The sequence below is a fragment of the Clinocottus analis genome, unplaced genomic scaffold (genome assembly GCF_023055335.1).
Source record: "Clinocottus analis isolate CAN_PGR_092001 unplaced genomic scaffold, fCliAna1.0.p SCAF_33, whole genome shotgun sequence".
NCBI lineage: Eukaryota > Metazoa > Chordata > Actinopteri > Perciformes > Cottidae > Clinocottus > Clinocottus analis.
In genome coordinates, this window is record NW_027176076.1 from 1,520,001 (window position 1) to 1,540,909 (window position 20,909).

The 20,909-nt window shown below is 41.5% G+C and overlaps 1 protein-coding gene across 2 annotated transcripts in view; it reads right to left on the reverse strand.

The window, feature by feature from the left end:
* zfhx3b (zinc finger homeobox 3b) overlaps window positions 1-20,909 on the reverse strand; it is an 87,525-nt gene that overhangs the window by 5,172 nt on the left and 61,444 nt on the right. For both annotated transcript variants that reach the window (XM_068595979.1, XM_068595978.1), the window contains 5 exons: window positions 12,389-12,525; window positions 11,635-11,835; window positions 7,995-8,118; window positions 1,824-7,436; window positions 1-1,483 (listed from right to left, as the gene is read on the reverse strand). The exon at window positions 1-1,483 is cut by the window's left edge and continues 5,172 nt beyond it. In XM_068595979.1, coding sequence (XP_068452080.1) covers window positions 1-1,483; window positions 1,824-7,436; window positions 7,995-8,118; window positions 11,635-11,835; window positions 12,389-12,525 — 7,558 coding nt within the window. The remainder of the gene's footprint in view (window positions 1,484-1,823; window positions 7,437-7,994; window positions 8,119-11,634; window positions 11,836-12,388; window positions 12,526-20,909) is intronic.

A 20,909-nucleotide genomic window follows, 5' to 3' on the forward strand; every position in this document is an offset into this window, starting at 1 on the left:
GAAGAGGAGGGACTGGCATTGGGCTTTCCAGCTAAAGCTCTGGAGAAAGGGGCCTGGGGCCATGGTTTGCCGGCAGCTGTGGTGTTGAGTGGGGTAGTAGGAGAGGAGCACAGGGAAGAGGAGACAGTAGAGGATGGCATGGTGGCTGATGTTGTTGGCGGGAGAGGAGGGCTGCTGATGGAATGAGTGGCAGACTGCGAGGTAGATGCGGTGTTAGGATTGGGGAGGCAGGCTGAAGAGTGAGGTAATAAACTAGTAGCGTGCTCTTTGGCATTTCTGGCTGATCGCTTGATTGTTCTGTGTTTGTGCAATGCCGATTCCAGGTGTTGACTGAGTGCTTTCTCCCCATCCAATGTAGTGTCACAAGCCAGGCAGTCATAGAGACTTCCAGCCCCTGCATCTACGCCACCAGGGACACGCAGCAACATCTCTTGCAGGTTTGCCACAGACTGACCGAAAAAACAGTTAGATTTAAGGTGGTTAATAGCCGATTCTTCCTTGGTGAAAACTGTTTGACACTTGCGGCATGCCAGTTTGCACTGCACCTTGGGGACGATGTACTGGTCTAGATGGAGGTCCATAGCTTTGCCATCCATCTCTTTCTGCTCAGAGGGTACTTTATTATGAGAGGAGGAAGAAGAAGAGGAAGTGGGGGGTTCCCTATGGGGTTTGCCCTTTTGCCGCTCTGTTTTCACTGGATCTTTGGCAGATTCTTTGCGATCCCCCAAGGGTTGAGAGGGACCTGGAGTTTGGCTCGCCTTGGGTTGCTGGATCTGCTGAAGCTGCTGCTGCTGCTGCTGCAGTGCCTCCTGCAAGCTCTGCTGATATTGCTGGTAATGCTGCAGCAGGGAGCCTGGAGACAGGCCCATCAGTGCTTGTGACAATGCTGGGTTATAGGGGAAGAGACTTTCCATACCATACATAGGTTGCAAGTAACCCCCTTGGAGAGCCGCAGGGATCTGTGGGGTGTAATATGGGGAAAAGCCAGGCATGAAGTAGGGCAGGAACTGGTTTGTGAGGAGAGCTGTAGGGTCTGATGCTAAAGCTGCCTGCAGCGCCTGAAGCTGGGCAGGGTCTACCACATACTCCATGCCAGGTGTGGGCATAGAGGTGGCAGCTACAGCTGTATCTGGTTTCTCCTTCTTGGCGCTGGCAGCAGAAGTGGAAGGGGCAGGGGTGTTTCCAGTTGACAATGGGGTTGAGGGCTTCTCTGTCTTTTCCTTGGACTTCTCCTTCTCTCTTACCCTCTCAGCATCATGTTCTTTGGGAGGCTCAGGCTGGGAGCCCGACTGGGTGGTTGAGGAAGTGGAGGTGGATGTAGGGCTTGAGTGGGAAGCAGACATGTTTGTCTGAGCTGGGCTGGACCCAGCAACAGACGATGAGGAGGGGGGCTTGTTGGGTAATCCGGATGTGGGAAGGCTTGGTGAGGGAACACTGGCACCAGGCATGGACAGGAGGTTTGAAGGTTTTGGAGGAGTTAAAGCTGCAGATTTTTCAAACAGACAAAAATGTATAAGTGTATTTCACAATTAATTTTGAAAGAAATAAATCAATATAAGTAAATATACATTTCATCATGATATACACACAGCGGAGGTAAACAAATGAGAGTGATAATAAGCTTATGTAATCTTCATAGAACCAAAGTTAGTCAGAGTGAGCAATTTGTTCAATATGTGATTATTGTAGTTGGTTAGGATGTTACATTTCAGTTATAAAACAGATCTCCAATTCTGTACCTCAAGCTTTAGCTTTTAATAATAATAATTATAGTATAATATTCTTATATAATAAATTAGTGTAGAATCCAAACGGATACATACCTGAATTAGAGGAGTTAAAGCTGGAAAGAGAGGGGCTGCCAACCCCTGGTAAAAGGACAGGTGGGATGCCTTGCAGATTTGGATAAGCTGACTGGAGATTTAGAGCCTGCATTGCAGGGTTATCAAACAAACCCTGTTGCTGCATAGCCTGCTGCTGCGCCAGTCCTAAAACTTCATTTGCCTTCTTAATGCGGTCCATCTCTTGCTGGGCCATCAGTTGGCGGACAGTGGCTGGGTCAAAGTATTCTTTTTCCTTATCGATCTGGCTGCCAATGGTATCTTTTACCTTAGATATGTGTTGTTGGGAGAAGATGTGATCACGAACAGAGAGGCGAGCACTGTACTTGACACCACACAAAGGGCATTCTGTCTTCGGGCCCTCGTAAGATGTATGATTTATTCCAAAGTGCTTGGCCATGTTGAGCTTTGCCTTTTTCTCCTTGGCACGAGCATTTTGAAACCACACCTGAACAACTCTCTTTGGTAGTCCAATGTCATTGCCAAGTACCTCACATTCCAGCATAGTGGGGGTCCTGTAGTCGTTAAAACAGGATTTCAATAGTTTCAACTGGAGGTTAGTCATCTGGGTTCGGAAGCGCTTTTGCCCAGGTCGATCTCCGCTGTCGATGCTCCTGGTACCCGAGGCCCCAGGACTTGGTGAACAGGGATCTGCCATGCTGGATGTCTCACTGTGATCAATTATATGTTCATTATACTCATCCTTAGTATAATAGCTAGTTGCAGGGCTTACCAGCCCAGAAGACAGCTGGTCATCTGTTTCAAGGGTGGGGGCTATGCCCCCAGACTTAGATAGGTAATCACCGCTATTTTGGCTGTGCTTTGCATCAGCACTGTCATTATCAGCATTGGCCTCGTCACCTGTGGTTGTGTCAGTGATGGCTGTATTCACCGAAGAGCAGTCATCGTTATCCAGTTTGCTGTGATCAAAACTGAGGTTCACAGAGGACATAGTTGCGCTCTCAAAATCTTCCATCCCTTCAACCTTAATGGATGATGGACTCAGTAAAGCTCTGGGAGACAAATCCATGCTTTTGTTCACTGGTGACATAGATGAGCTTTGCCCATCACTGTTTGTTGGGGCCAGTTGGGAGTAGCTTGATGTATCAAGAGCATCTATTTTTATTTGCATACCCTCCTGTTCAGGTAACATACCAGCAAGAGCTAAATTATATCCAGCACGTTTGGCTTCATGCCAATGACGAGAGCGAATGTGTGCCTCAAGGGCAGTTTTTGCTTTAAAAAGAGCTCGACAGAAAGGGCATCTGCGATGAGCTTGAGCTGGCCCTACTGCTCTGAACTGACCTTTTCTCTCTCTAGCTCTGGTATTTTGAAACCAGACTTGCACTACTCTTTTTTTTAATCCCACCTCATGAGCAATGTGGTCAAGCATTTTACGTGTAGGATTTGAATCTAACAAATACTTCTGATAAAGGACCTCTAACTGTTCAGGTGTGATGGTGGTTCTGAGCCGCTTGTCTCTCTGTCGTTCTTCCCCGCTATTTGTGCTGTCGTTCTCTCCTGGACTTGTGCCAGCTTTCTCCTCTAACTTCCTCTTCAAGGAGTTCATGGTGGAAGTGGGGGTGGACGGAGAGGTGGCAGAGCTGCTGGGAATCTGCGGCATTGCCCCAGAGAGTAGCTGACTTGCCAGTAGAGGATTGTTGGGATCAAATAGCATGAAAGACATATCAATTGGACGGTCTAAGAATTGAGGGTGGATGAATTGATTTTGCACAGAAAGAAAGTGTAATTGCTGGTGTTCCTGCCAATGCTCAAAGGAGGGAAAGGCAATCTTGCACTGCTCACACTGATATGGGATCATCTGTTGTGCAAGTTGTTGTGTAGCAGAGGACAGGTGTTCATTGAGGCTCACGTGAGGGCTTTGTGATGAGGCCTGGCTTGTCTGAGAGGCTGAGGGACCACACTGCTGTTGTTGCTGAGAGAAGGAAGGAGATGAATGTTTGATGGGCTTGGAAATAGCTTGAATCTTCTCTTCTCTTTGGGATCTATGGTGTTGTGGCTCAGACTGGGGTTGATGCACAACTTCCTGCTTAATAGAGGTTTGGTTTTCTCGTGGATCAGCAGAAATTGTTGGTAACAGCTTGGGTTTCTCATCATAGAGGGTTGAGGTCGATGCTGGTGAGGCCTCCTCTTTCTCAGTGGATGGGAGGTGTGAGAATGCTGAAGTGGATGGTGGAAGTGGACAGAGACTTGAAGAGGAGGGCATTGGGGTGTGACAGGAAGACCCAGAGGGAGTATAACAATCGTTGGGATAATCCAGTGAATCCTCATTTTGGCTGTCATACTGCCCATCTTCATCTTCATCTTTGTAACACAGCTTCTTTTGATGTTTTATTAGATCAAATATACGCTGGAAAACCAGACTGCATTTCTTGCACTGGTAGTTCAGATTTGAAGTGCGGATATAGCGATCATTTGACAATTCTCGTCTTTCGCCTTCTTTTGCCCCGTCGCCCTGATTTTCATAATTTTTCCTTGCCTTCTGGCGAGCATTTTGGAACCAAACAACAATAACACGAGTGGGGAGGCCCAGTAGGTTAGAGAGCTGTTCAAATTCATCGTCTTTAGGATAAGCATTAGCGTCAAAAAAGTCCTGTAGCACTCTTAGCTGGTAGTCAGTAAACCTGGTCCTGGATGATCTCTTACTTCCATAGTATTCTTGTTTCTGAGGTTCAGGGGAAGGAGGTTTTGAGTCAATTTTCGTTTCCTCTAAAGTTGTTGTTGGTGGATTATTGAAATTGTATGGTGAGTCTTTGTTGCGCTGTCGCTCTTTAAAAAGAGTATTTCTGAACCAGTGCTTTATGACTTTTTGTGGTAGCCCTGACTTGTCTGCCATCTCTTTAATCTGATCCTCATTTGGCGAATTGTTAATATCAAAGTACTGTCTCAGCACCCTAAGCTGGTCATCTGTGATGCGTGTCCGTGGCCTCTTATTCTGTTGCTGCTGTAGCATGGCTGGAGTAAGCTGTTGTTGATAAAGCTGGGCCAGGTCTGATGCCAGGCTTGGCTCAACAGATTGTAGGTGAGGCTGCAAGGACTGGAGAGACATGGCCTGCATCATGAGCGGCGAGAAAAGGGGCAAATCCATTGGTAAGGGAATTTGTGCCATTTGAACTTGCGGCTGTGGGGTAGATACTGTTGGAGGCGTGAGTGAGGCAGCAGAGACAGGAATATTTGGTGTGGGAGCTCTTTGGGGTGGAGGAGGTGGAGGAGCAGGCTGTGGAGGAGCAGGAGCAGCCTCTGGTGTAGGGGGTCTCAGTGGATAGAGTTTATCATACTGTTCTCTGTATTCCTTGGCAAATCTCTCAAGGGATCGAAAAGGAAAGAAAGCCTGGTGGATATGCTCCTGGTGACTCTTTAGAATCAGTATGTTTGAAAACAGCTTCCCACAGGCTTCACATTCCAGTTTCTCTAATCCCTCAATGGGGTCAACCACTCTTGTTATCCCACCTGGACCACTTGATCCTGTAGGTCCAGCTGTCTTTTTCTGAGCTTTCTGTTTGTTTTCATTGTACTGAATTACTAACTCAAACCCAAAATTTTCCAGCAAGGCTTTGGTTGCATTTCCTCGAGCATCTGAAGCAATTCTTGGTGGAGGCAAGCCAGTATCATGGTTTATGTTTATTGAAATATGCTGAATGTCCTTCTTTTCTCTTGGCTTACTGTCCGTAGAATCTTTGTGAAGATATTCCTCATTTTTATCACTTTTGCCCTTCTCTCTTTGAAGTTCTCGGTCTTTCTCATTCTGAGAGGAGAGCAGTCTCTGCTTTTTTTCCGCCTGCTGGAGAAGAGATGCACTCTGTTGTAGCAAAGCCATCTGCCCCTGAGCCTGTGAGTGAGCCTGCTGCTGCTGCTGCTGCTGTTGCTGCTGCTGTTGCTGCTGCTGCTGCTGCTGCTGCTGCTGTTGCTGCTGCTGCTGCTGCTGCTGCTGCTGTTGTTGTTGATGTTGCTGCTGAAAATGGTGATGCATCAATTGCTGCTGCAAGCAACTCTGCTGGGCCTGCTGGGCCGAGTTTTTTAGATCCTCCAGCAGTGAGGAGGTGGATGATCCTGCAAGGCCAAGTGCTGAGGCACTAATGTTGATCTCCGGGTTTAGCTGAAATTCCGCTCCAGGGATGTAGAAAGGGAATAGCAACTGCTGCTGTTGCAGGGGGAGAAGTGAATCAGTTGTCATTGGGAAGTGCTGCAGAAGTGCTGGGTTGAATAACTGTGATTGCAAAAGAGCAGCCTGCTGCTGAAGCTCTTGTTGAAGCTGGGCTTGAGCTTGGGCTTGAGCCTGCGCCAATTGCTGCTGTTGCTGAAGCTGTTGTTGTTGCTGATGCTGTTGTTGTTGCTGTTGTTGTTGTTGTTGTTGTAGCCCCCTAGCAGACAGCATGTCGGAAAATTTGGACTTTTTGACTTCATGGTTCTCAGATGGTGAGGAACGGCAGCTCACTGAAGAATTTCCCAGGCTTTCAATGCTGTGAGTCTGGCTCATATGGTTTCCTCCATGAATACTCTGACCTGTTTGAGGTCCAGAAGAACTGTGGTTTGTAGAGCTAGTAGTTGAGTTGCTGGCTGGGCTTGGACTAGATGTTGAAGTGCTGATGCTGGAACCCCCACCACTTAAACCAGTGGTACTTGCAGAGCTAGGAATCCCTCCTGCTGCTTCAAGTTTGGCTGCTCTAGCTTTGGTCTGGTGTAGAACAGAGCGCATGTGGATCTCCAGAGTAGAACTCTGGCTATATGCCACATTACAAGTGCTGCACTTGAATGGCTTGTTGTCAGGGCTGCTGGTAGGCTCAGGCTGGCCAGTAGTGGACTCCTGAAGAGCCCTCTTCACCTTGTGCAGGTGGGAGACAGAGTTATAGTGGACCAAAAGAATGTTCTTCTGTGTAAAAGACTCTTTGCATACAGTGCACTTGAAAGGACGAGATGGATCCAAGAATTTTTCCATGGTAAAGTTGGGGCCTTTTCTGAATGGCAAAGCACGTTTAGGTTCAGATCCACAATCCTCTTGCAGTGAACCAGAGTCACTGCCTGTTGGACTTTGTTTTTCCTCTGGGTCACTTTCTTCTCCCTCTTTGTCATCTTCTCCCAGGCTTCCATGCTCTTCACCAAGGGATGGGTCCCCCATTACCATAATGTCACCATTCATCAATAGGCCCCCATAAAGCTGCTGGATATCAGCTTCACTTAGCTCCAGGTGGCTGGATTCTAAATGTTTCTTCAAGGCCTGTAGTGTTCTGAAGCTTCGCTGGCAAAGGCAGCACATGGTGGCTGCCCTTATCACATGGTACTGGGAATGAAGCTGTAGTTTCTCCACAGTCTTGAAGGCTAGGCTGCATTGATTACAACGGTACTTGTAGACATGGCGATCTGAAACAGGCAACTGGGGCCTTTTGTTATGAACTTCATTGAAGTGCATCTGGAGGGAGTTGGAGGACTTGAACACTTGATTACAGCCTTTCTTCCAGCACAAGAATCCTGTGGCATCATCCCTTTCTGACTGTTGGTCTTCCAGAGGGGACTTACGAGCTTCAGCTATTTCTGTAGCGTTTGACACTCCCTTCTCTGGGTCAGCATCTGATGCATCTGTGAATGCATAAACCAAAATAAGAGAGCAATTCATTAAGTGTCGACGTTTGCAATGATGCATATTTCCAAAGTAGGTCAAAAAAGACAATACAGCACTCAATATGTTGGCACTCTTGGGAAGGTGTAAAGATGTAAGACAATTACTTATTACAAGGTGCACAAACACCAACCATTGTTAATATTGTCTTGTTGTGAATGAAGGCTTTAGCATGACACTCGTGCATTGTCTTTAATTACACTGTCTGGCCAAAATGTTTACATAGTATTTTGAAAAATACTAAACCACCTGAATAATGCTTCTTCATTTTCAGTCTATCTAGTAACAACTGATTTAGTATTGCACCAGTGTACACATATACACTTAAAAAGGGTTATTATTTAGTCCAGTCACCTTCAGTGTACGCTCAGCAATGGCTTCCCATATGGTGATAATATGGTCACTATCATAAAGTATAGATTACTACTGTAATTGATTTATGTATTTATAAAAACATTTAGCATTAATTTGTATGTGGAAAAAATCAATTCCCCTATCTTTAAAAGTCAGATACTAACCAGTTTGCTTCTTTGTATCTTCAGAGTTAGAGTTGGCTGTAGCATGAGGGGTGCTCTGGGACTCTCTCTCTGGACTAGGTACAGGTATGAACATGCTTGCTGGCAGTACTTCAGATGCTGTTACCTGTAAAAACAAACCACAAATAAATTCCATTGTGAATAATCACACTGAGTGATAGTGGAGTTTATTTTCAAGTTTAAATGATTGCAGGAAGACTAGACACAAGCAAGAGGATACACCAAACGGTTAACAAGAAGGGGGTTAGACAAATCAGAAAGCTCAAAGTGCATTAGCTCGAAACATCACTTATTGATATGAATGTTAAGTTTCACTGTCCTGTGTTTTAGCTATCTACCTATATTTTATATATATATATATATATATATATATATATATATATATATATATATATATATATATATTACCTATTTCTGCTGCCGCAATTAGGATGATTGACCTTATGTCTTACAATATTTCAGCCAGCTAAAAGCTTTATGAGGAGACTAATAAAATAAGACAAATGAAAAAATGACAACTGCAGTAAAGGAGAAAAGTAGGTAAACTATAACATCAGCTTCAGAATTTTAAGAACTAGTTATAAGTGCCAATTCAAAATAAATAAATGCTAAATAAGACTGTGTGTCCCTTAATAAAACAGTATAATCATAATAAAAACATTTCATTTCTGAAAATAAGGTTTGCATTTTAAATGAGCTAATTCAATATTTCAAGGACGAATAACTATTGTTTAAAAATGTACAGAGAAAAACCCAGGTACTCCCTGTTCTCGAAAGTTAATCATGTGTGAAGGACAGCAAACTCTGTTTATTCTCACTGCTCTTCCCTAACTTGATTCATGTCTCTTTCTGATAACCTTTTTTTCACCCCAAACACTTGATAATTCATCAAAATCATTAATAAGCGTTCTCTATTCAACAATAATCATTGGCTGAAACTTGGTGAGGTTGGAAGATTTTACAAACAAATTATTCACCTTTACTCTACATGCTGCGTTTTAATTCATACTACTCCACCACATCCCTCTTCTTTGCCGTTCTGTTTCACGGGTGAAGCAACATTTTAAGGCATTTTTCACCTTTCACCCTTTAAGAATGATAAGTAGTCCTTTTAGGTAATGATTTTTTTAAATGTCTGAAGTGATCACAGCGAGAAGACAGCTGAATGTACTGTAGCATGTCATATAGCCTGCAGGCCAGATTCAAATGGAGCAGAATCATCCTCAAGCAACAGGAGTTTCAAGATAAAGTAGAGCAGTTAACATTTTACACCACAAAGTACAGAATGTATTTAGTATTGTCACAAATTTGACAGAAAACATCCGGCATTTATTTCTTTGTTTTTGCTACCACTTTCTCTCTTCAAAATGAAAAGAGGAAATTAATGTATCCAACATTGAAAGTCACAAAACCAAATAGCAATGATTTACATTACAAAGTGGACTGTTTCTAGACGACGGCTTCATTAGGCGATTAGTAGAAAGTGCAGGGTATCCCAAGGTCACTTTTAATTTGGACCGCCTAATTGGGAAACATAGTTCAAAATGGCTATCATTCAGCCAGACTCAGAATTAATGAAGCACAATTATTTTCATTACCCCTATCTTACACAGACAGAAAATGAGACATAGAGTGAGTGAACAGGAGGACTGGCAACTATATATATATATATATATATATATATATATATATATATATATATATATATATATATATATATATATACATACATATATATATACATACACATATATACATACACATACATATATATATATATATATATATATATATATATACATACACATACATATATATATATATATATATATATATATATATATATATATATATATATATATATATATATATATATATATATATATAAAAACACACACACACACACACACACACACACACACACACACACACACACAAAGATGTACTGTATATGAGACCAGCATGAAACATATGGGGTGGCGAGGAAAGCAATGAGTAAGTACAAAAATGATGAGTGAATGAAGGGTAGGAGAGTGAACGCATCATTATGCATGCTCGGCAAGAAATAAAAGTAACCTATATCATAATTAATTAGTCTGGTCTCCTTAGACATGTGAAAAGGATAAAGTATCTTTTCATCTGCATTAACCAGTTATAAAAAAGTGTGAGCTTTAAAGTGTGTTATATTGCCTCTGCTTTATCACAGTCCTCTTGTAGTGGTTCAGTACATTACTACCTCTATAAAATAAATAAATATTGCCATATACCATCCTAATGTGCTTGCCATTTACTTTCTAGAAGGGGGATGAAGATGGCTAGGCAGCAGACAGAGTAATGTTTTATTTTGTGAACGTCCAGTCGGCTCTTTAGCTTCACAGTATAGAACAGAAAACATATTTGCTCAGTGATTTACGAGAAAACAAAGAAGCAAAGAAAGTTTTCTCTCTGTAGAAAACTCTGATCAAAACGTGAGTTGAAGACGACATGACTCAAGCTACAAATTTAGCATCTTATTTTGTTATTTCCCGTAGGAATGGACCTAAACATTGACAATAGTGTTTTGTTTTCTACACAGTCTGTACATAGACATAGTTTTATACAATACCTGATTTCTAGTGAATAATAACATTTCCATTGTGGGTACTTGACTTTCATGAAGTGGGAAAACTGTTCATTCAATTTTGATTAATCTGTGTCCCAATTATTCAAAATTTTCATTATGAAAAGCTTTGTTTTGACAAGGACACAGGTGATCAAAGACATGGCAAGAATGTCAGGGTAGTAATAAATTAACTGGGAGCTGAGAGACTTGCTCATCTTGAAATCATTAAAAAATACAAAAACAGATTATGAGTTCCTCTCCCCAAATGACTGTGATTAGAAAAGAGCTGGAGAAAGGCCCTCTGATGATGGGCACATTAAGACAATGAAAAGAGGAGAAAAATATGTGTCTTAAAAAAGGCCAATCATTTTCAATGAGCCAATGGGATCGCCTGCAGCCATTTTGCAATTAACAGTATTCTTTGTGTTTGATAAAGGACTGAATGTTGGCAGGGAAGACAGGAATGACAATTGTTCTCACAGCTAGGCAGCCACTTTAGGGTGAATTGTTTAAGAGCTATCTTTTTGGCATTGCTGCTTCCTTTCACTAGTCATTGACCTGACCCATTGTCTGCAATCTGATGGCCGTACCATGTAAAAGTAGCAATGTGTTGGGCCTATACAGCACAATTGGCTGTAGTTTCATGTAAATTATTATAATTAAATTGTAATCAAATCTAAGATTGGTTCTATGTATACAATACATCTTATCCAGACAGCATGGTCATACATTTGTTCCTCTATTGGGCTTTTTTCTGACACTGCATTCACCGACGTATATAAACTATGGATAATGCATTTCCTTTTTCTTTGCAATGGCGCTGTGTGACCAGCATAAAAAAATGTGTACTTGCCCTGCCAATCTTGTACAGTAATCCAACAAAAGTTCAAGTTTCCTTGAAATATGCAGGTTGGTAATGGAAATGATTAAAAAGCCAGAATGATAATTGAGTTAACACTTCAACACCTCCAACCACCCGATAACCAATCATGTGCAAAATAAACACAACAAAGGACTTACTGAGGCAATAAGCTTCTCCACACAGTCAGGAGCCACACTGTGAAGGTGTGTGAGGTGGAACTGCAGGTGGATCTTGTTGTTGAGCATGTCTTGGCATAATGGGCAGCGTAACATGGGCTGGACAGAGTGCTGCGTCATCACGTGCATTCTTAGACGATTCAGGTCTGTGTTGGTGAACTTGCAGTAGGGGCACTGGTACATCTGGGTGGTAGAGAGGCAGAGACAGAGAGGGGAAAAACAGATGCATAAAGGGTTAATAGGGTGAAATGGATGTGGTGAGCACAGTTGGCCTGCTTGAAGAGGAGCTGTAGATCAGGCAAAAGATTGGGGCCCTCCTTCCCTCAAGCAGGCAGATCCCTCTGATCACAGACAACTGTGTAATACTGAGCACCACTGAGTCTTGGCACCTACTTCAAAGTGCTCTCATCTGTCAAATACTATATTGATTTTCCACCTTATACACAATTAGCAGTGCAACTACAGCAGAAAGGCTAAAAAATGTTTGAGATTTGAAAAAAACAACCCTGCAAAACATAAAAAAGGGTCAGAGATAACTAACTAAAAATGATTAGAAGTATATTTTTACATTTCTTCTTTTAATTGGTGTGTAACTTTCAAGCTCATAATGAGGGTCTGGTATTTGAGGATGGGATAACCTTTAGCAAGAGTCCCTTAATTCAAAGAGTTTTAAAAACTGAGTTTTGAGCACTGAAGACATCAATATTACCATAATTGTGTGGTTTCTAACTCTCACCTGCTCCGTAGCGCTCTTCTCAGCTGTCCTGGGACGCTTTGAGGAGAGCGGACTCTCGGACGTCTCAGACCGCGAAGACGGCCTTTTGGAGGGGGTTGGGGAATCGGACTGGTGCCGTTCCGAGTGGCCAGACACTGCTGCAGATTCACAAAGAGGCACACAAACAGAGAGGGATGAAGAGAGGAGCAGACATGTCGAGGCAAGGTGAGGACTTGGCAGCCTGGGAGCAGGTCAATCAATACAACTGTGGATAAAGGGCTTTTGAATGCCTTTCTTAAATGTGATATAACTGCATTTAATGGGAATTGGAAAGATAAAGTGTTGCTATCCAATTCATGTCCCCCCATAAAAAAGATCACTTTTTGCTTGTCTTCCCATGCTGCTGCAGGGGAGCTGTCTCTTTCTATGCTGGCTTGTCAAGATATCATGCAACACCATAAACCGCTAATGAAAATATTAATTTGCCACAGGGTGCAACTTTAGGTTTCACCACATATTTTCAATCCACATGAGTTTCTTAACTTGAGACAAGGTACATAAACATCTTCCGACCTCGTCATACAGCAAGAAAGGTAAAGAGATCCACCCCAGACTCAACTTTAAAAACAACTTGTTTCTGTAATTACTTTTTAACTGTATAACAGTTTATGGGCATTCATATTTCACAGGGAAGTGATGCTCAAATATCAGCTAATGTAAAGTATTTTAAAGTGGTAGTCTTGTGACAAAACTTATTATTATTATTCTGCTTATTATTTTTGATATTTTGACCAGTTCTGTATCAGCAACATTTTAAATATTTGAAAAAGAGTTATCAAACCATTTTTAGGGGATCAGGAAATACATGTTTAAATCAAGCAGTGCCTACACTTTGACCCAGCTTGTAAAATCCTCAGTTCTTTGTCTCCAAAAGCAAGGGATTTCCAGTGAAATTCTCCGTTTCACTGGCATTTCTGTAACCAGCTAATCCTTCTCCTGTGTGTTGTAGTTATGTGCAAGTGGACTGTGACAAAGAGAATAAGAAGACAGAAGATTAGAAAACCTCTTTTCAAGCCCTTGAGCAAATCTCAACATTGTCTCAAAGCTAGGCCGCATATGACAACAAGCTTTCATTTAACTCAAAGATTTTCAAGACATAAGAACATGCCATTGGGCTCAAAGATGCCATCAGATAGATTATTAGTCATACTCGAGCATATTCACAGGGTACAGACATGCTTCCGTGCTCAGTCTGTGGAAATGTTATTGCCGGGTATCTGCCAATCATTGAAAAGATTTCTATTATAGTCACCTATACAGTGACAGTGAGTGTTTCCCTAAAGCACAAAAGTTGAATCACACAGATAATTATTTTAATGCAAACAACACCAATATTACCAAAATATCATGTCTCCAAAGCAAGGCCTCACACAAGAGCCTTTGCAAACTTCATTTAAAACCACCCCATTTCATAAAGAAAAAGAGAAACTAGAGTTGGCACAAAGAAACCGCAGTTGAGCACTCAGCTAAGCAAGGGCTTAGCAGCGGAGCCAGCATGGGGGAGCGGCAGTAACATCACACTTTGTCTCCAGTGGAAAGAATTCACTGTGAAAGTTAAGCAGGTGTCTTCCCAACACCTAACAAGCCCATAAAGAGTTAAATTTGGCCTGATTTGTACAGTCCTGAAAGGGCAAATTGAGAACAGAGGGCATTGGTAGAGGAGGGGTGGTTGTTCGGGGGGGTCAGGTTAAGCAGGGCTGACCACGCTTCTGCTCAAGACATTAAAATGTCAGCTCTAATCAGGACGAGGGCAGTTGAGCTGATTACCCAGTGGGGGACCTGGCCTTGGACAGAGCAGCCTGCGAGATCTCCTAGAGACACTGGGATCAGCCGGGGAGGCACTATTAGGGTCCAGTCACAGTCAATCCTATTAAACACATCCGCCAATAAACAAAGGGAATGTTAAACAAAAGGAACCTCCCATTCCCTGACATTAACCTCTCAGTCATGGCACTGTCTTCACCAATTCCTCCTCCTCCTCCTAAACTCCACTTCAGTCCACTGCTACTTCCCCAGAAGTCATCTCTCTCGGAAAACAAGGATGGTCATCTGTGGTCACCATCGCAGTGATTGGTCACATGTGTGAGGTTCATAATTATTTTTAATAGCGATAATATGTTTTCCTATTGAGTAGGGAATACTGCTGTCTGCGTTTGTCTTTTTTGTTTCTTTTTTTGTTTCTTTATCAGTACCACAAACCTCAAAGAAGGTACATAAATATGACGCATAGATTAAGTAGACACACGTATCCTCTCAGTCTCACAATTAAGAGCATAAACATAATTGATTTTAAGTATACTCCATAAGCTAATATGAGTGGCTGTTTATGCTGAGGCAATAGAGAGCAGCTGTAGAAGAGGTCCTACCCGGCTCCAGCTTAGGGTGTGCTGTGTTTATTTGTGTGTGTGTTTGTGTGTGTGAGAGAGAGTGAGAGAGAGAGAGTGAGAGAGAGAGAGAGAGAGAGAGGGAGAGGGGTGGAGATGAAGGGATGGGGGCTTACTCTGACAGTCTTTCTCGTCATGGCCAATTAGGACTATAAATCTGATCAATCGCTTTCTCTTAAGAATCCTACAACCCGACACCATCACCAGCACCATGACTAACATCCAACTACTGTAGCAGTTATTTTTGTGTCAAGGGAGATGAAAAAGATGACCACAACATTGAATGCTGGGAAAGAAATAGAGATTTTTGTCATTAGGCACAGTCTAACGTGGCATATTGGACACTTGGGTCCGAGCACAGATTTGTACACGTGAGACATGGATCTACAATAAGAGCAGATCAGAACCAATGACCAAAACATTAGGTCCTAATGGAACAGGATGTACAACTATCACAGGAGCAATGTTGTCAAGAAAGAACAGAAAGGTGAGATATGCTATGGATGTCAAGAATAGCTTCCAACAACTACAGGTGAGGTCTAGTTTAACTTTCTGATGTGATGTTGATGAGGGTGGCTGGGATAAAACAAAAACAAAAAAATCACAAAATGTTGCATAAATGTGTGTTTTGTTTTTTATTAAAGAATAATTCCCGCTGTTTTCTCTTTCATAAATAATGCTGTCACTCTGGCCCAAGTTCTTCCTGAAGTTACAGTCTCATAACTATGCCTTGAATGACTGTTGAGGAACTGTAGGACCTACAACCACAGTATGTCACAGTATTTAAACCTCTGTTGTTGACTAGATTAGCAATGTTTGTCCCTTTCACAAGTAGTCCTCCACAGAGACCACTCTGTGTTCCCCCTCCGTCAGTGACCTTAATGCCTGTCAGGAGTCTGTCTGTTAGCTTGACCTCTTCTGCCTGGTCATTAGACACAGATCCCCCATTCACACCAAACCTCTTCTGACAGATACACAGGGTGGACTTTTGTTTGAAAGCACAAAAGGCAGGGCAGGAGTGGAGAAAAAAACCTAAGAGCCAATTAGGTGATTATTAATTCATGCCCCTTTTCCGTAAACCAGAGGCTTTTGTGCTGTCAAGTCCCGTAAGTGAATTGGACTTTGGCACCTTGTCTCACCTCCCATAGCTGGACTGTATTATTCAAGCAGCAAAGGGGCTGTCAGCACACTGCACCGGTCTCTGGAGCAATCACAGCCTTGTTGTGCTTTTCAGAAAAAAAAAAGATGCATGCTGGACAGAGTGACTAACACAGCAAAGACTGAACAGGGTCATCTGCAATTGAAATTTTCGATCAGCGTAATCATTGCTGCCATTAATCGGCTTCGTCCGAGGGAGAGTTTATCCATATTCCAAAATGTGACTTACAGTAAATGATATGTAAAAAAGTGAAGGATGGGAAAAAGATTCCTGGTGTTTCGGAGGGGAATTCCCCTCCTACTGACTGACATGGGGTCCTCATCATCTCCGGAGCCTCTGCCCCCTCATTACCACAGTTCCTGTCTCGCAGAGGCAACTTCAGACCTCCGGTTGTAAAAAACGTAACCTATCATCCAATCCGTCCACACCAGCGAGGCTGCATAACTTTACTGTCACTTTGCCCAGAACAGCTACAGTCTGCCAATCACTTTAAACTGAAGCCAGCCCAAAATTCCTCTGCATAGTGAACCGAAAGGCTCCTCAATGGTACAATATCTAAAAAGTGGGTCCTCTGATCGCCAACTCCCTAAAACCTTTCACCTTCACATTGTGTAGAGGGCTTCTGACTTGCCTCTGCCCCACGTAATGCAGAAACTCTTGACCTCTATTCCCCCGGCAAGTGTGCCATTAATATGGAGATGATTCAACTCACCCAGGCTACAAGTCATTCTCTGATAATGCTATGCTAACAATACCTGGATATTGCCTTTTTCTTTTTTTAATTCCCATTTATATCAAAAATGTAATCTATAGTCTGTGTCAGAGCCCAGAGCAATAAAGGGCAGTGTTCCATTTCCTCTTGTATTTCTCAGGTAATTATTCTGTGCAAAAAGAAAAACAAGAAAACTGAAACCTTGAACTAAGAAGCCAATATTGAAGCTATGAAATAATGTACTATTTATGAAGTTCAAAAACAAACTGTGTAGTATAAGGATGTTATGAAGCCTGACGACATAATTGCAAAAAAGACAAATTATTCTAGATGAAATTGAAAGGAGATATTAATTAGCAGAAGCGTTATTAATCCACTGAACAACAGGATGACATGGCGTTCACCTTAACAGGGCGCTCTAAGACACTGCTTGCCTATTAGACACCCTGAGGTAAAACTCATAAACACTGAGCTTTTGGGGAGTTGGCTCACAAACAAGGACAATTTATGGCCTATTATCTTCAAAGACAAAAGGAATTACAATTTGAGGGATGACAAGCACTCAAAAGACGTGATATGAATATGTAAACATTTTCACTGCTCTGTCTCCTGATTTCTCATACTACTTAGGGTTTAAAAGCAACACCAAATCACCAGTGCACTGAATGTCTCCCAGCTTAGAGTAACAATAAGGTAAACGTAACTAACCATAAGCATTGACCACTGCTAATATTAAATCTACATATCTGCATTGTTATATGGAGAACAATGTATCACATTTTGTACGTCTTTCTGAATAAGCAACACCAGAAGACTAACAACACAATGTGCAGAACAGTAAATCACGAGCAGACTGCAATGCCACAGTGCTGGGTCTAGGGGATGCTAACCACCATGGTCATTATACAGAAGACATGCAGCATCTAGTGTGCTTCTCCTGCACACAACACACCTGACATGAAATGCTTTCACATCCACAGTGTGGATATTTAACTGAACATAATTTAAAGGCACGTTTTAGATGGTCGAAGTGAAAACCTACAGTACCGTAGGAGTCTCATAAGACAGATTTAGATTAGAACATTGTGTAGATACACATATTTTTATTTTATTTTTTAGGATATGTCTCCTTAAAATACCCAATTTTTTTACCATCTCTTTTTTTGTTTATTATTATTATCTTGTACAAGGCTACGGGTGCATGCTTCAAACGGCGGCATAGCAATCAAACAATAGATCCACTGTGTATACAGTTTTAATCATGTATGAATATAGATTTAACCTCTTTTGTTTATATTCATCATGCTCAACACATATGAGGTATACACAATGCTCTTCAGCATAATTATGTAAGAAAATACCGTAATATGCACTATTTGGCCAAAAGATAGCAGTTAATCAAATGCTGCATGTCACCTTTAATTGGTGCTCCACAAAACTATGTAAAAATACTCCTACACACTTTAACATCAGTAACACTTAAGCCCAAGCTAACACGGGCAAAGTCCAGCAAGTGATGGTAAAAGGAGATTTACTGCATAAAACTATGTCCATGTTTGAATAAAGAAAGGCTGTAACATGGCTGAGATGATGGCATCTAAAAAAACACAAGGATTTACATTATAATTAGGAATAAAATGATTCCTAATTTCCAAAAATGTACAAAATAGCTTGCATTGTTTGATCACTTAAAAATCAAAGACAGAATAATGTACCTGTTAATAACTTTCAATACAACCTGTCTCAAACATTTATGTTGAATGTGTCCAATCAAAGTGTCCAAGTCTGCAGATGTATTAACTATTCCCCTCCTCCCTCCTCTTCCTGCTCTTGCTATTTCCTCTCCTCTCACCACCCTGCCTTTCTCCTGCTGCATCTCCATACATTCAGCGGGTGCATAAATACACCACCTGCCTTAATGAAGGTTCCTGTTCCTATGCAGAAGCGCTTCCCTTTTGCCGGAGAAAGGAAAGAGCCTCATGGATATCCATGTATACATATTTCATACCGAGCATTAAAAATGACCCTTTGAATTACTAATCATTCTGAGTGATAAAATAGCAGATACAACCAACAAGAACATCTTTGTCCAAATACATTACGATTTTAATATTTCACTTCAACTGTTAATTAGTATTTTCTTCTTTCAGGCTACATACTTATGATAATATACAGCATAATCACAAAACGTTGCACCATATTACTTATAGTCTTATCTGAATGCCTGTACATGTAAATGTATGTATCATCTTTGAGATAAATAAAAAACAACAGAATAATGAAGGCATCTTTCAAGAGATGACATGCTGAATACATATGCATTTTACAAAGGCCTCTGATGTACCTCTAAATGATTTTAATGAATACTGAGGAGCTGTGGAACAAGAAAGAGAAAATAAGATTGACAGTGGCTTTAAAAAGGAGGAAGCCTTTTTTCTGTGTTCACTAATGCTGTCTGTCTGACAGTAACTGTCATTTGTAAAGGTACAATGTTGTGCTCCGTTCCAACAGCTACATGACAACGATGAGAAGAAATACTTCAATAGTTCTAATGATGGACCTCAGAAAGGCTCAGCCTGAGACAGTTGGAGACCGAGCACCTTTCAGATAAATAACAGGTTGGCCAACACGCTCATACAACATATTCACCATAACATGCACATCTTTTGTGTGCTTACTGGAGAAGAATCTTTAGACAATCACTTGCCCAAACAAGCGCTCCTCTGTTTACCAAATGCATTGTGAGTTCCTCCTTACTCCCCCCCCCTCACAATATATTTTTCTGCACTTGCTTTGCTGGGTATTGTAATAACCAATCAGAAAAAGTTTGAAGTACAAAAAAGGGAGCCTTCCATTAAACTACAGCTGTCAACCTTTCGCTGACAACACAGCCTTGAACCCACCAGCCCAACATACCCACCCACCTTTTCACTGACATCAAACAGAACCTCAGACCTGGTTCCCTAACGCACATGCTATTTTTAACTAAGCGTTTCTAATAAGCTGCTGGGAAGCTGTAAATTTTTCATATGCAAGCACATATTTCCTTTGTGAAAACACAGAAACACACTTATTTGGTGATTAGCGACTGACAGAGGGGAGGAAAGGAACTGAATATGCTTGTATCAAATTGCATGCCTTTCAAAAAGGAGGAATCCTAATGTGAGGAGTCGTCTTCCTGTGCACCACAGGTATGAGTGAATTATTAATCGGCCAGCTCATTTTAATGCTTTTTAAAGTGCTTTATTTTGATGTGCTAAAACATACTTTTAGCCATATTCAGTCAGGCATGCATATCATTATTTCTTCCATCAAAGAAGAGTGTCGCCCTTTCAAAGAGCACAAACAACTCAGCCTCATTTAAAATAGAAGTTCGAATATCAAAGACATTTTACAAAGGCTGGGCTTCAAACACTGTGATGAAGTTTTTTCCCCTACACTTTATAAAAAAACTTAGGTATGCAAAAGGTCTGAATTGTTTTCCAGCTTTTAACCTGACTAGTGTAAATCAAAACATCCTGCAGTAACACATGAAGTTAGACAAGTGAGAAGCATCTATCCAGGCCTGTTACTGTTCAGTGTCATCATTATCAGAAATCTCTTCTATTGAATAAGAGATGTCTTATCTGCCAACACACAGGCGTACAAAGTAAAGTGTGCATACAAAAGTAAAATTAAACTATATTTAATTTTCACAGATGTTTCAGATACCTGTTATCAGTCTGTAAACATAAGCATTGTACATAATTAGATGCAGTGATGCACATACACTGTACAATATTTTAAATACATTCTTGCTTTAAACTTTCAGACCATGTTTCATTCATTGGTAGGAGAGAACACCGGGCAGCACATCTAGAAAGGTAGCCACAAAAAATCCTTGTTTGAAGAAGTGTCGACATCTTTCACACATCTGACAATCTATGGAAAAACTATTTTTACCACTGGCTACGTACAGAGCATCAGTGTTATTAAATTAGCGCCAAAAAAACTACTATTTATAGTCATAGTACCATCAACAACTAGACGGTGCAACACTGCCATAAGAACCTTAGCCGGTAATGTACTTCTACATCATCAGTGCTGTAATCTTTCATTGCAAAATGTCCTTCTGTTAAAACAATATAGGGCCTTTAAGACTAACCCTAATCATACCAAAAACTCAAACATTACTCAAAGTTTAAAGGTTTCTTTCACCATGTGGTGTAGTGATTGTCATAACATATC